At 35.7% G+C, this 12,850-nt stretch overlaps 2 protein-coding genes across 2 annotated transcripts; both read left to right on the top strand.

Annotated features, from left to right (window-relative positions):
• Positions 1-707: 707 nt before the first annotated feature.
• On the top strand, positions 708-2,954 carry LOC117922491. The gene is made up of 3 exons (XM_034840621.1): positions 708-1,658; positions 2,100-2,285; positions 2,409-2,954. The coding sequence occupies exons 1-3, from the start codon at positions 1,197-1,199 to the stop codon at positions 2,691-2,693; spliced, it is 933 nt and encodes a 310-aa protein (XP_034696512.1). The 5' UTR covers positions 708-1,196; the 3' UTR covers positions 2,694-2,954.
• Positions 2,955-3,976: 1,022 nt separating this feature from the next.
• LOC117922715 (protein disulfide isomerase-like 1-6) lies at positions 3,977-11,948 on the top strand. The gene is made up of 12 exons (XM_034840913.1): positions 3,977-4,597; positions 5,508-5,637; positions 6,366-6,531; positions 6,829-6,947; positions 8,002-8,082; positions 8,168-8,257; positions 8,379-8,450; positions 8,538-8,606; positions 9,367-9,447; positions 10,074-10,208; positions 11,408-11,461; positions 11,553-11,948. The coding sequence occupies exons 1-12, from the start codon at positions 4,077-4,079 to the stop codon at positions 11,646-11,648; spliced, it is 1,614 nt and encodes a 537-aa protein (XP_034696804.1). The 5' UTR covers positions 3,977-4,076; the 3' UTR covers positions 11,649-11,948.
• The last annotated feature ends 902 nt before the right edge of the window (positions 11,949-12,850 follow it).

The raw sequence follows: 12,850 nt of genomic DNA, 5'->3' as shown, positions 1-12,850 counted from the left end.
AGCATGACACTTGTGATAAGTAAAAAATTTCTCTTTCCCATGGGCAGCACTAAACTTTCCCGAATTGAGCATAATTCATAGCTCTTGCCCTTTCCTTTGTATTAATAAATCTGAAACTTTCTCGAGAATGATAACATTTTTCTTTTCTCAATCCGGGAAAGAAACGATTTTATAATCCTACGGGACAAGAAATGGTGGTAGAAGCACCAGAACACAAGCAATTATTTTGAATTTAGAATCTGGTTAGGTCACTTGTCAACTTTAGAAAAAAATTTTAAAAAAAAAATTATTAGGTCGACGATTATGAGTTCAATTGTGTCAAATTTCTAAACCACTCACAAATAAAAATTAATTTAATAAATTAATGTTTTTTTTTTTAAATTGATTTAAACCAATAAAAATCACGCTGATAAAATAATCAGATTATAATTTTTTTTAATAAAATTTAAAATATTAAATAAAGTTTATGGAATAGTGAAATTCGAATGATTTTATAGAATTTCCCTTTTATAAGGGGCATGACAATGACATTTTAACTATTAAGACAAAGAGGATTACAGTACCATACTCAGCTGCCGACACTTATTTCCGGACCTACTGTTGGCGCAGGCTCGACACCAGGTCCGGAGTGAGGTCCGGAATCCGAGCCTATGTGTGACTGTTGTTGGTTGGTGCTGCTTTGCCTACAGAGCCCAGCTGTAGCAGGGCTTCTGATCCTGCTTTCATGCACAGGTGGGAGAGATACTCAGAGTTCTAGAGAGAGAAAATGAGGTGAATTGTGGCTTCTGATGACTCTCTGCGTCAAGCCCAGCTTAGCTCTTTTCTTTCTGCTTTCAAATTCAGTCTGATTTTCTCTTTACCGTCACTGTTTTCTCGGGAAAATATCAGAGGTGATCGTAAACTCTTGCATTTTTTTCAATAATTCCAGTTGTTTGATGCTATAATTCTCTCCCTTTACTGTGATAATTTGCAAAGAAGATACATAAATTAGGCTGTCTGGTTGTTGGGTTCTGTTTCTCTGTGGGTAATTCTAGTGTTTTGAGCTCTTCAAAATCTTGTTTTCTCTCCAAACTTTTCACATCCCTCTGAAAATTCTTCTGGGTGTTGCAGAAAATTTGTTATAATAGTGAATTTCTGCTAGAAATAGGGAAGGGTCTTCGATAGTTGCGAGAATTCTCCATTGAATTGTCGAAATCATGTTGCATACAAAATCAGAGTCCGATATCACTAGTTTAGCCCCATCTTCTCCTTCTAGGTCCCCCAAGAGGCCAGTGTACTATGTACAAAGTCCTTCAAGGGACTCCCACGATGGGGACAAGTCTTCATCAATGCACGCCACTCCAATCTATAATAGTCCTATGGAGTCTCCTTCACACCCTTCTTTTGGGCGCCACTCTAGGAACTCTTCTGCCAGTAGGTTTTCAGGGATTTTCAGGTCTTCTTCAGGGAGGAAGGGGAGCAGGAAAAGGAATGATAAGGGGTGGCCTGAGTGTAATGTGATTGTGGAAGAGGGGAATTATGATGAACTTGAGCACAAGGGGTTCTCTCGGCGGTTCCAGGCCTTGATTGCTCTCACTAGTTTTGTTCTTCTCTTCACTGTCTTTTGCCTGATTATATGGGGAGCAAGCAGGCCTTACAAAGCTGAGGTTACCGTGAAGGTATGCTAAATTTTTTCATTGGGCTTACTGACAATATTGTTTGCCTCTTCCCATTAAGATGAAAATGTGTTCCCTCATTGCCTGATTATGCATTTGTTTCAATTGTCTTCCTTCATTGAAGTATGGAAAAAGGTAAACGAACATCAGATATCCAGTATTGAATAGGGGAAAAGTTCCTAGAGCTATATATGCACGAGCTTCTCTTAATCTTACTAGACATGTTTTAAAGGATCCTTGAGGTCTAAAATGGATAATATCTACATGGTTGAGAATAGGTGGCAGGGCATGTATCGTTGTTGTACTTTTATCTTTTATGTATGGGGAAATAACAAAATCTTGGAATCTTATGACAAGCATTCTAGGACAATTTGGTTCAGGATTCTACATTTGATGTTCTTTTCTTGTGTGTATTATGTTAAATGAAGTATGTGATCCTTGCAGAGCTTGACAGTGAACAATATCTATGCTGGGGAGGGCTCAGACTCCACTGGGGTCCCAACAAAGATGCTGACACTGAATGGATCATTGAGGATCAGTGTGTACAACCCTGCTACATTGTTTGGCATTCATGTCAGCTCCACCCCCATCAATCTTGTCTACTCAGAGATTGTTGTCGCAACTGGCCAGGTGAGAATTCTGTCCATGAACCCCTCGTTCAGAGACATATAAAACCGGATCAAATTGATCAAATTTAGCCACAACGTTTGGGTGACAATGAATCATAGCTGTTTGGTACATTTGTGACTGCAGTTAAAGAAATACTATCAGCCCAGAAAGAGTCGAAGGACGGTGTCGGTGATCCTGGAAGGAACCAAGGTCCCCCTATACGGGGCTGGATCGAGTTTAGCAGTCTCCAACAACAACAATGTGGTTGAGTATCCATTCACATTAGAGTTTGAGATCAAATCAAGGGGAGATGTGGTGGGGAAGTTGGTGAGGACTAAGCACAAAAGAAAAGTGTCTTGCCCCCTAGTCATCGACTCTATCAGGACAAAACCCATCAAGTTCAAGAGGGATACATGTACATACGACTGATGATATCCATTCCATGAGTTAAGAATCCGGCTTCTAGCAGAACAACTTTCCATTTGCGTGAAACCTGCGTGATTGAATTGCGGCGGTATAGCCGTATAGATATAGCTATGAAGAGTTTATATATATGATTCTCCTGTGGGGCTTTTGCAAATAAAAATATATATGTGTTCTTCATAGTTGTGATGTGTTTATGAACTTGATATGCTGTTAGTGTTTTCTATGCAATAGATGAGAAGTATATTTTCCCCTGTTTTGAACACAGATTGCAGTCAGTCTGATCATCTAAGGGATTTGATAATAGAGGTGTAGCCCCGTGCGCCCTTCCTCTCTTGTCCACTCTGACTCCAATAAGAGGCTTATTGTTTTATAATGCATCTACGTAGGAACTTATTCTTCTCGGAGGGACTTCCTGAATGACCTTACCGGGGAATTCTACCGTGCTAGGTGCAACGATTATTGTTGATCCTGCAGAGCTTACCCAAAAGTTGAGGCCGGATTGTAGGAAGTGGGTGATATGTTTTTGTATTTAAATGAGAAAGCTCAACCTAGTAGTAGTGAGTCTTTGGCATATTGCCCATAACAAATGCTTAAGTAGGTTTTTAAGGGTAACGATAGGGATGACGATGAGATGAGTTTTTTTTGTTAAAGAAAAGAGTTTGAAATAAAGATCAACGGGTCGAAATGAGTTTGAGAAGTTCATAAAAACTCAGGGCAAGATTGGGATGAATTCAGATGGGAATGAAAATTTTATTTTCACACAAAAGCAACTTGAAGCATGCAAGCAAGGATGTTGACCGTGATTGACCAATATTTACCACAATTAAGACAACTTTGAACTTAGGACGGGCTTATCCACTTAAATGCTAAATAATGTAGAGTATCTTATATTAAAAAAGAAAGAAAAAGAATTATTAGCTATCAATTAAACTGAAATTAAGAGATAACTATTGTTACACCTCATTTTTCCATTTTAAGGTGTCCAAATTTGTCTCATTAAGATATCTTGTTACCCCACATAATTTCAAATTTAAGAGTAAATTTATTAATTTATTTATTTTAATAAAAAAATTAAAAATATTTATCGAAAAGGAAACTGAGAGTATCTTTTATATTGAAATTAATGTCACACTTAATTTAATTAAAAGGGAAATTAATAATAATAATAAGCTATTTTTCCTAATGATATTTCCAATAAAACAATTCTAATTTACACTTATTCCCCAAAAAGACATGGTTTTTACATAATATGCCATCAAGATCCAAGACTTTTCACTGAAGCCCCTCCCATGCTAACAAGCCAAAAGTCCCCCCACCTTTGTGATTTCGCCTCATCGCAGATCTCATTCAATAGCCAAACACCATCATCGCCCTGTTCAAACCAGCATGTTTGCTGCAAAACCCACCTCAAGATTCGTCTATTTGACTGTCACCCTTTTGCTGTTGCTGAGTTTTTTCGTCTCTATTACTGCCTATGAGACCAGTGATGGTAACGGTGATGGTGAGGATGAGTTTGAGGGCATTGAAGAGCTTATAGCATTGGATGAAGAGGAGGAATCGCAGCAAAACCAAGGGAGCCATGTGAAGTCGACTGAGGCTGAGGTTATAGTCAAAGCCCAAAGGATAGTACTTGAACTCAACAGTGATAACACCAAGAGGATCATTGATGGGTATGAGTATGTTTTAGTTCTGGGTTATGCCCCTTGGTGCCCCAGAAGTGCGGAGCTCATGCCTCAATTTGCAGAGGCGGCAACGTCGCTCAAGGAATTGGGGAGTCCTCTGTTGATGTCCAAACTCGATGCCGAGCGGCATCCCAAAACGGCGTCGTCTCTTGGGATCAGTGGCTTTCCAACTCTGCTTCTGTTCACCAATGGGACTTCTCAACCTTACACTGGTGGCTTTTCTTCGTGAGTATATGCTTTCTTTGTTAGAATTGGTATTGAATTGTCCCAAGAATTTTGGTCTGTCTGTGGTTTTTTTCTTTTTTCCTTTTTTGGTCATTGAGTTCGGTTGTTCAGGATGATGATTTTATGTAAAAATGATTAACATAGATTTAGAATTGTTCGGGAGAATTAAAAAGAAAATATAGTTGAAATTTGGGTTTGGATTGAACTTTATGAAACAAACTAGGACACAATTCAGCTTAGAATCTATGTAAATTCAGAAAACCCAGCCAAATCCAGGTACATTTGGATTGGAATTCGGGCTGGGGAAAGGATCATATTAATTTTTTGCATTAATTTGGATGGGTTTTGAAAAAAAAATTGGCAGAATAAGTAGAAAATAGGGAAACCCAGATTGTTCAGATCTGGTTCAAATTTTAATTTTGGACTCAACTTGTGATGTTGACTGTAAATTCATGAGTTTTAAGAAAACTAATAAGCCATGATAACCATCATGGCATTTCTCTCAGTCATTTTCTTGGCGGCATTTTCCTTCTGACTGGCTTCTTTCTATGTAGAAGTGTATCAAGTCCAGGAAGCTTTATATCCCAAGTAAATGGTGCCCATCAGATGACCCTTCTTTTGCCACCCTGTTTTAACTTAGCCATGCCTTTTAGTAATGTGCGTCATGATTTATTTTTCTCACTGTTAGATCTTTATTCTTTAGGCCTTCCCCTTATCCTTGTAGCACTTTCAAATTGATTTAAGTCAGCTTTTTCTCATAGTTGCTGCCATTCTTAATTGGACTTAAATGAAGCATCTCACACGACTTCTTCTCATGTTTGTCAAGCTATAATTTTTATTTTAATTGTGCTGTGTCTCTATGACTTGAATTTCATACTGATTTGTTTTCGTGGGGTTGATTTTTAATCAGGGAAGAAATAGTGATATGGGTAAGGAAGAAGACTGGTGTACCTGTTATCAGGATAAACTCGGTAACTGAGGCAGAAGAGTTTCTTAAGAAGCACCATATGTTTGCTATTGGTTTATTCAAGAAATTTGTGGTATGTGAATTTGAATGTCATTTGTGAATTTCCTTTGAATGTTATCTAAGATATACTGAAAAATTGATTCTGAAATCCAAACCCTAAATCTTTCATGAGTTCTATATGCCTTAATTCCTGAACAAGAAACGTCACTGGGTATTGAGAAGCAGCACTTGAGTCACTCTCTGTATGTTTGTTGATTGTATAATAATAGTCCTTTGTGATGTTGAAACCTTTTGTATAGCCTGTTAATATTATATATTAATTAAATTTTCTTCATCTGAGCTTCTATGGCTGCTATGAGGAATCATATTTTGCTCATCACTTTTCTCAATCTAGATTTGTTGGCTAGATCTTCTATTTTTTGCTCAATACCAAAAATGTCACTTTGCACAGGTTTCTTGCTTCTTTTTTCCCCTTTTTTGTTCTCAATAATCACAATAGAGATGATCCAGCCTGTATCTGCACTTGAAATAGCACATCCGCAAACTGATAGTTAGAATAGTAGGAATTAAATTTTGGGTCATACCTTTGTACATAGATTTTCCAAGCACTTGACATTGGGTCACTTTCAGCTTTGCTCTGCTTTTTCATTTTTGGCTAATATTTTTTATTGTATTAGTTTTCATGTTAGGGTTTTAGAGCATTATTATTTTTAATAAAAAATAAAAATTGACAATCTGTTTTTGCTTTAGGTTTGATTATGTTCTAGATATTTATTTAAACTAAATGGAGTTTATTTTCAGGGACGCGAGTATGAGGAGTTTGTAAAAGCTGCAACTTCTCACAATGAAATCCAGTTTGTTGAAGTGAATGACATCGAGGTTGCCAAAGTTCTCTTCCCTAACATTAAACCTAATAATCTTTTCCTTGGCCTTGTTAAAAGTGAGATGGAAAGATACACAACATATGGTAAGTTGGTAATTTGCTAGTGGCATACTACTTTTTCCGAACAAGCTATCTATTGTACTTTATCTCAGTTACTCTCAATGGTTCCAAGAGATGGAACTTTATTTTCTTGGTTTCATGGTCTTCTTTGGAATAATTTCTTACTTCCAATTTTATTTAGTTAAACAGAGTATAACATCTTGAGCAGGCTTATTTTTAATTGCACTTAGAATTTGTATTGCTTTTGGGGGCTTGGACAATCCTTAAAATTCTGTTTGAATTTATTGAGATAAAGAATGCTGAATTTGTCTGGTTTTGCAGAAGGCACCTTTGAAATGGACCAAATACTGGACTTTTTGGACTACAACAAGTTTCCATTGGTTACCATATTGACTGAACTTAATTCTATCAAAGTATATTCGAGTCCTGTCAAATTCCAGGTGTTTATGACTTCCACTTCCATTTTTCTTCCTTGATTTCCTTCGCATGAGGTTCTTAAAATACTGAAAATTTCCTCAAAGGTATTTAGACTTTGTGATCAAATAACAGAAAAATAAATAAACTGGGCAAAAAAGATTGAAGACTTCAGGGTAGCTTAACATGGGCAACCTGAAGCTTACTTTATGGAACAACAAATAACATTTGAACAAATTGGGGGAGAGGGTTAGTGATCAATGAAACTTAGGCACCTACATCAAGGGCCAGCATTGAGCACTTATCCTTCTATGTTGTTTGTGCGTATCCTTAGTTGGCATTTCCAGGAAGAAATCCCAATTCGAATGTTATTTGCTAGCGTTATAGCTTTAGTTAGAACAAACTGGATTAAGGATCAACTTCAGAATTATTGAGAAGTGCATTACTTATGAGATATGCACAATAAAAAAGATTGTATGAAATATAATTTTTGTAAAATTAGGAGTAGATATGAGAAAATAGTGAAATTAAATTTAAGGAGTTATTCAAAACTGACAATTTAATCAGTCTTATATAAAACTGAGTAGATTGAAAAGATGTCAGCAACAAACCCTGAGGGGTAGCTCAGTTGGTCCAGCCTTGGGTTTGCTCCCCAATGGTCACCAGTTCGAGTCCCCTCAGGGCCACTGGAGTTTACCCGGTCGTTAACTTCAGAGCCCAGTGGGATTAGACCAGGTGCGCGTAAGCTGGACCGGACATCCATAGTTATCAAAAAAAAAAAAAAAATGTCAGCAACAAAATGAAGCAGAGAACTGCTTTTGGACTGTCATCTGATCATCAATTACCTATCAAGTTAAAGGGATTTTTTTTATATAAGAGCTAAATGGCAAGCACCATCATTTCATTTATTAAATCCAGCTCATAATAGGGTCAAAGAGAGATAAACAATGCCTTTGGAAACATAAATTTTACTCTCTGGTTATGGTCTATTGAAAATCATATGTGTTAAGCATAATATTAATCGCAAAAATTTGAAACATGCTTATGAGGCTTTAATGATCTATCTTCAATTTCATACAGGTTTTTGTCTTTGCAAAGGCTGATGCCTTTAAGAATCTTCTTAAGCTTCTACAGGATGTTGCAAGAAAGTTCGTTTCCAAGGTTAACTCCCTATTTTTTAAGTTATTGGGGTAACTGCCCTCCCTTTTACTGTTGTATTTCTTCTGATGTCATCTTATGGATACAGATAATGATTGTATACGTTGACATTACTGAGGACAACCTTGCAAAGCCCTTCTTGACTTTGTTTGGGCTTGAAGACTCAGAAGACACTATAGTTAGTTTCTCAATAAGTGATCTTTCTTTTGGCTGCTGATTTATGAATTATGCTGTTACATCATTTACTTAAACTTTAGAAGTAAATTGCTGCATGGATGTTTCTTCTGTGTGCCTGATAGGTGACTGCTTTTGATAACAAAATCAGCTCAAAGTATTTGTTAGAGTCAGATCCAACACCAAGCAAAATTGAAGTAACATTCTTTCTTCCTTTGATTTTGCCTTGAATGAAATGGTTATTTATGAAACTAAGACTGGTCCTTTTGAATTGGCATTTCTAGGAGTTCTGCTTAGGGCTTCTGCAGGGTACTCTATCACCACACTTCAGATCACAGGCAATACCAGATAACGTGAGTGTCTCATTTATTGATTTTTCAGAATGATGTCACTCTGAATCAACTCTATGATTCCTTCTTAGTTTTCTTTATGTTTTATTTTGTTTTTGTTGTTGGTGGTGGTGTTTTTTTCCCCTTGTTTGTTTGTTTTTGGCTGATATAGAAACCTAGTTCCTTGTTAGATAAATATTTAGATTTATCTCTTGGACAAGTTTATCCATTGCTTTTAAATTTGTAGTTTGGCCAAGTTTTGAGCTATGCATTTGAAACAACAATATGATTCAGATTATTTTCTTTTACTTTGAATGCACCATTTGTAGGAAATAAAGGGTAAGAGTTGAAATTCAAATTTTTCATTTTTTTTTATTTTTTTTTTGAAGAAGTCAGTTTATGCTTCTGAAGTTGCTTCATTTATTTAGAGAAGAACCTCCATGAAACATGAAAAAGCCCATTTTATTTACATAGCATAGTAACTCTTGAATTTGGAATACACTGGGGACATCACCATAGTCACTAGCAACAAACAAATGGGGTCATATCTTGAATCTCTATTATTCCCATATCTTAAACAAATGTTCAGAAAGCTAATAAAGTCTTCAAATAGTCTAATGTTACAAAAAAGCATTATGTACTCATTTCAAATCTTATGTAGGTGGACTTGTTCAATTTCCATTATCAGAATGTTGGTGCCTTTTTTATCTATCTATTTTCAGATTATAACTAGCAAAACTCAGAAATTTTTTCTTCACAAATCTTTGGGATTTTGGAATTGCAGAAAGAGGAAAGTGTCCAGATTGTTGTGGGAAAGACATTTGATAACTTGGTTTTGAGCGGTGACAAGAATGTCCTTCTTGAGGTTTGCATATATACACCTTCTCTCCGTTCTCTTTAATTGCATTTCTTTTTCTTTGATATGTGATTCTCTTTGCTCACATTTAAGCTTTATTTGTTTTTGTTATGCTTCATTTTGTTAGAAAAACAAATCATGCAAAACAGTGCTTTTATGCTGTTTGAAGACATGTGCATCATTATGTCAGGGAGTTAAGGTTGGATATTGAATGTAGATCATCATAAAAAGAAGTGTAGCAGGATGCGTCATGCTCAATTATATTGCAATATATGTTTGTTGTATATTATTTTTTGCCTAGTATGAGATGATTGAAGTGTCCATAGCTGAAGCAGAACCTATCAGATAAAATAAAATAGCTGATGCAGAGCCTATCAAATAAAATAAAATAGCTGATGCAGAGCCTCTTGCAATGAAAATGGTATCCCAGAAAGCACAGGAGAAGCCACAATCCTTGGATATGTTTTCATATAGTATCTGTTATCTACATAGAAACAAATTCTTGAATTGTAAAATGATTTTATTTCTGAATTTTCTTCCACATGTGGTCCTAAAGTTTTCGGAATTTTGTCGGAATATTATTATTTCAGGTTATTTTTTTTGTAAAAGATGTACTTTGATTGTCCTAAAACCAGGTATACAGTCCTTGGTGCATTGATTGTGAGACCACGAGCAAGCAGATGAAGAAGTTGGCAAAGCACTTCAAAGGGTTAGATAATCTAATTTTTGCGAGGATAGATGCTTCTGCAAATGAACATCCAAAACTGAAGGTAATTATTATTAACAATTTTCTGATAATGATTGAGTTTCAACCCTATGTACTAGTAGCCAAATAATCAGTTATTTTGAGTAAAAAGATTACCTTTCAAAGCAATTAAATAAACCGGGGTAAATGTACAGAATGGGAATGAAAACATCCCATTTTTGTTTTCATACTTTTGAAGGCTCAAATCTATTCTTCAGGAATCTGCCATGAACATAAAATTACATTTTCCATTAAAAATGAAATTGGAAGGTTGGATTCATATTTATGGGAATTCAAGGATGACCCTACTGGCACAAGTAGTCAGATGCTATGAACAACAAACTAGGCTTATTACAAATGCTGTACAAAACAGAATGGATGGAGAGGTGTAAATTTTATCAAATGCCCAATAAAGATCTGATATCTTTTTAATGTGCAATTCTAACTGATATTTCTTTTTGAATAATATTCAGCCCTGGAAGTTGGACATATCTTCTGTTAGAATATCTATAGTTTGATTATGAGTTTATCATCTGGTTACTGTCTATTTCTGGGGTCAGATCAAATGTGCGAGGCAATGACTCAAGCCACCATGCTGCTTTTCTAGTTATCAGCAGATTTATCATCCAAGACACATCTTTTTTGTTTCTTTTTTTTTTTTTTTGAGGGGGGTCTCTTTTTCCTCACTGCATAAATCCCGTTTTACTGTTCCAGCGTTCAGTGTTCCATGATATCTGGGCTTGACCATTATAGAATTGCTTTGCCTGATATTGTCTTCTGGGCTAGTCCAGGTTTTTTTTCATTAGATTGTAATGTCTTAACTTATACTTTCCCTTTTCTCAGTATTCAATATGACATTGGATTGTTTCCAAAAACTGATCGAACTTATCATATGTCAAAACAAGTTTTGCCAGACCATAACAAATTCTCATCTTCTTGATTTCATTTTGCTCCAATTGATCAACCCAATCAATTTCATATATAGATTACTCAGTTTTATCGTTGTGTTCTGAACCTTGAATCCATGGTGAGCCTTTTTCGAAGAAATTTATGGCACTGTTCTTTAACTTTCACATAGCACAAATCACTATCCCAATAAACAAGGAATAAGAAAAGAGTTTCTGGAAAATATTGATCAGAGACACTTGTTGCCAAATTTGACAGTAACAGATGTGGGCATAATCGAGGAAGCTGAAAGGGCTCTCCATTTTGTTTGTTTTGCAGGTAGATGATTACCCAACACTCTTATTTTACAAGGCAGATGACAAATCAAATCCGGTAACTATTTCATAATATATTCATTTTGGGTTGTTTTTATTTGCTGATACATTTTAACCTTCCATTCCATGACACCAATTTTGCTGGGCAGATCAAGCTTTCTACAAAATCTAGCTCAAAGGACTTGGCAGCATTCATCAACAAAAATATAGGAGTCCAAGACCAAGTAAGCAAAGATGAACTATAGAAAATTATAGAGATACAAAACAAATCCCAAGACTTCAACTTCCAAAAGAAGGGAAGACTAGATGGGGATGAGTTCATTTATCCAGGGACTTAGCAAAATATATCATATTTAGTTATTCTAAACTTGCTTGATTAAGTGATAGTTTTGCAAACAGTGAGTAGGCAAAGCCCTGATAGAAACCAATGCTACAGAGTTTGCCTATAGTTTGATGACTAAAAATTTTGGCTCTTGTAACCTAATTATCATTAATATGTAATTTAAGAATGTTGATTGCTAGATAATGACATGATATCTGGGAAACTCTTGTCTCTTGGTCTTGGCCCCAAATTTCAGTCTAAGCGAAAGGCCTTCAGACTGACTTAAGGCCAGGCCTAAACCCAAGCCTGGCTCAAATCCGAATTTATAACACTTAACAATTCTAAGGTCTTGTTCAAATTCGCCTTGGAGAAGGCAAAAGCTCTTTTTAAGCTTAATGATGACTTTTATGCATTGGCTAAATTGGTTAAAAGAGCTTATGACTTACTAAAGAGTTTAATAGAAAAGTTTTGTGTGAAATAGTTTCATGTTTAATAAAAATTATTTTTAAAAACACTGTCAAACGAACTCTTTAGTTGAAAAATGGATTTATTGAATTGCTCTGATTTATAATAAGTTAAACTTCGACGTATAAGGGTTAATAACGGAGACGGGTCGGGGTGAGGTGATTAGAGACTTGAATGCAACCATTATTACTTATTAGAACAGAATGCATAACCCTTAAGAGATGATAGACTGCTAACAAGGTATTCTGTGGTTCATCAACCTTGAAATCAAAGGATGACCCATTGATTCTTATCATAATAAGAAGCCTTAACGAAAAAAGAAATTTGAAAAGATCTCTAAAACCTTTTTTTTTCCTTTAAGGAAATTGTGGCTTTTAATTTGGAATATTCAATTCTAGAGACTTGTTTCTTTACGCTTCCCAATCAAACTTCTATGGCACGAAACAAACATTCTTGAGGTTGAAGCAACAGACAATTACCTACCTGTCAGGTCTCAAACCCTCGTGCTTGAATTACTCCATTCTCAGTCAAAGCTATTCTAGTGGAGCTTAATCCATATCATTAACCTCTCTTTCTTCTGGTTTAGTTATATTGTTTTCTTTAAAAGGAGTCTGATTCATTTTTATCTGTATTGAGAATTGACTAAGTCCCATAGATTAA

The sequence above is a fragment of the Vitis riparia genome, chromosome 9, assembly GCF_004353265.1.
Source record: "Vitis riparia cultivar Riparia Gloire de Montpellier isolate 1030 chromosome 9, EGFV_Vit.rip_1.0, whole genome shotgun sequence".
NCBI classification, from domain to species: Eukaryota; Viridiplantae; Streptophyta; class Magnoliopsida; order Vitales; family Vitaceae; genus Vitis; species Vitis riparia.
This window is presented reverse-complemented; position numbering and strand designations above follow the sequence as displayed.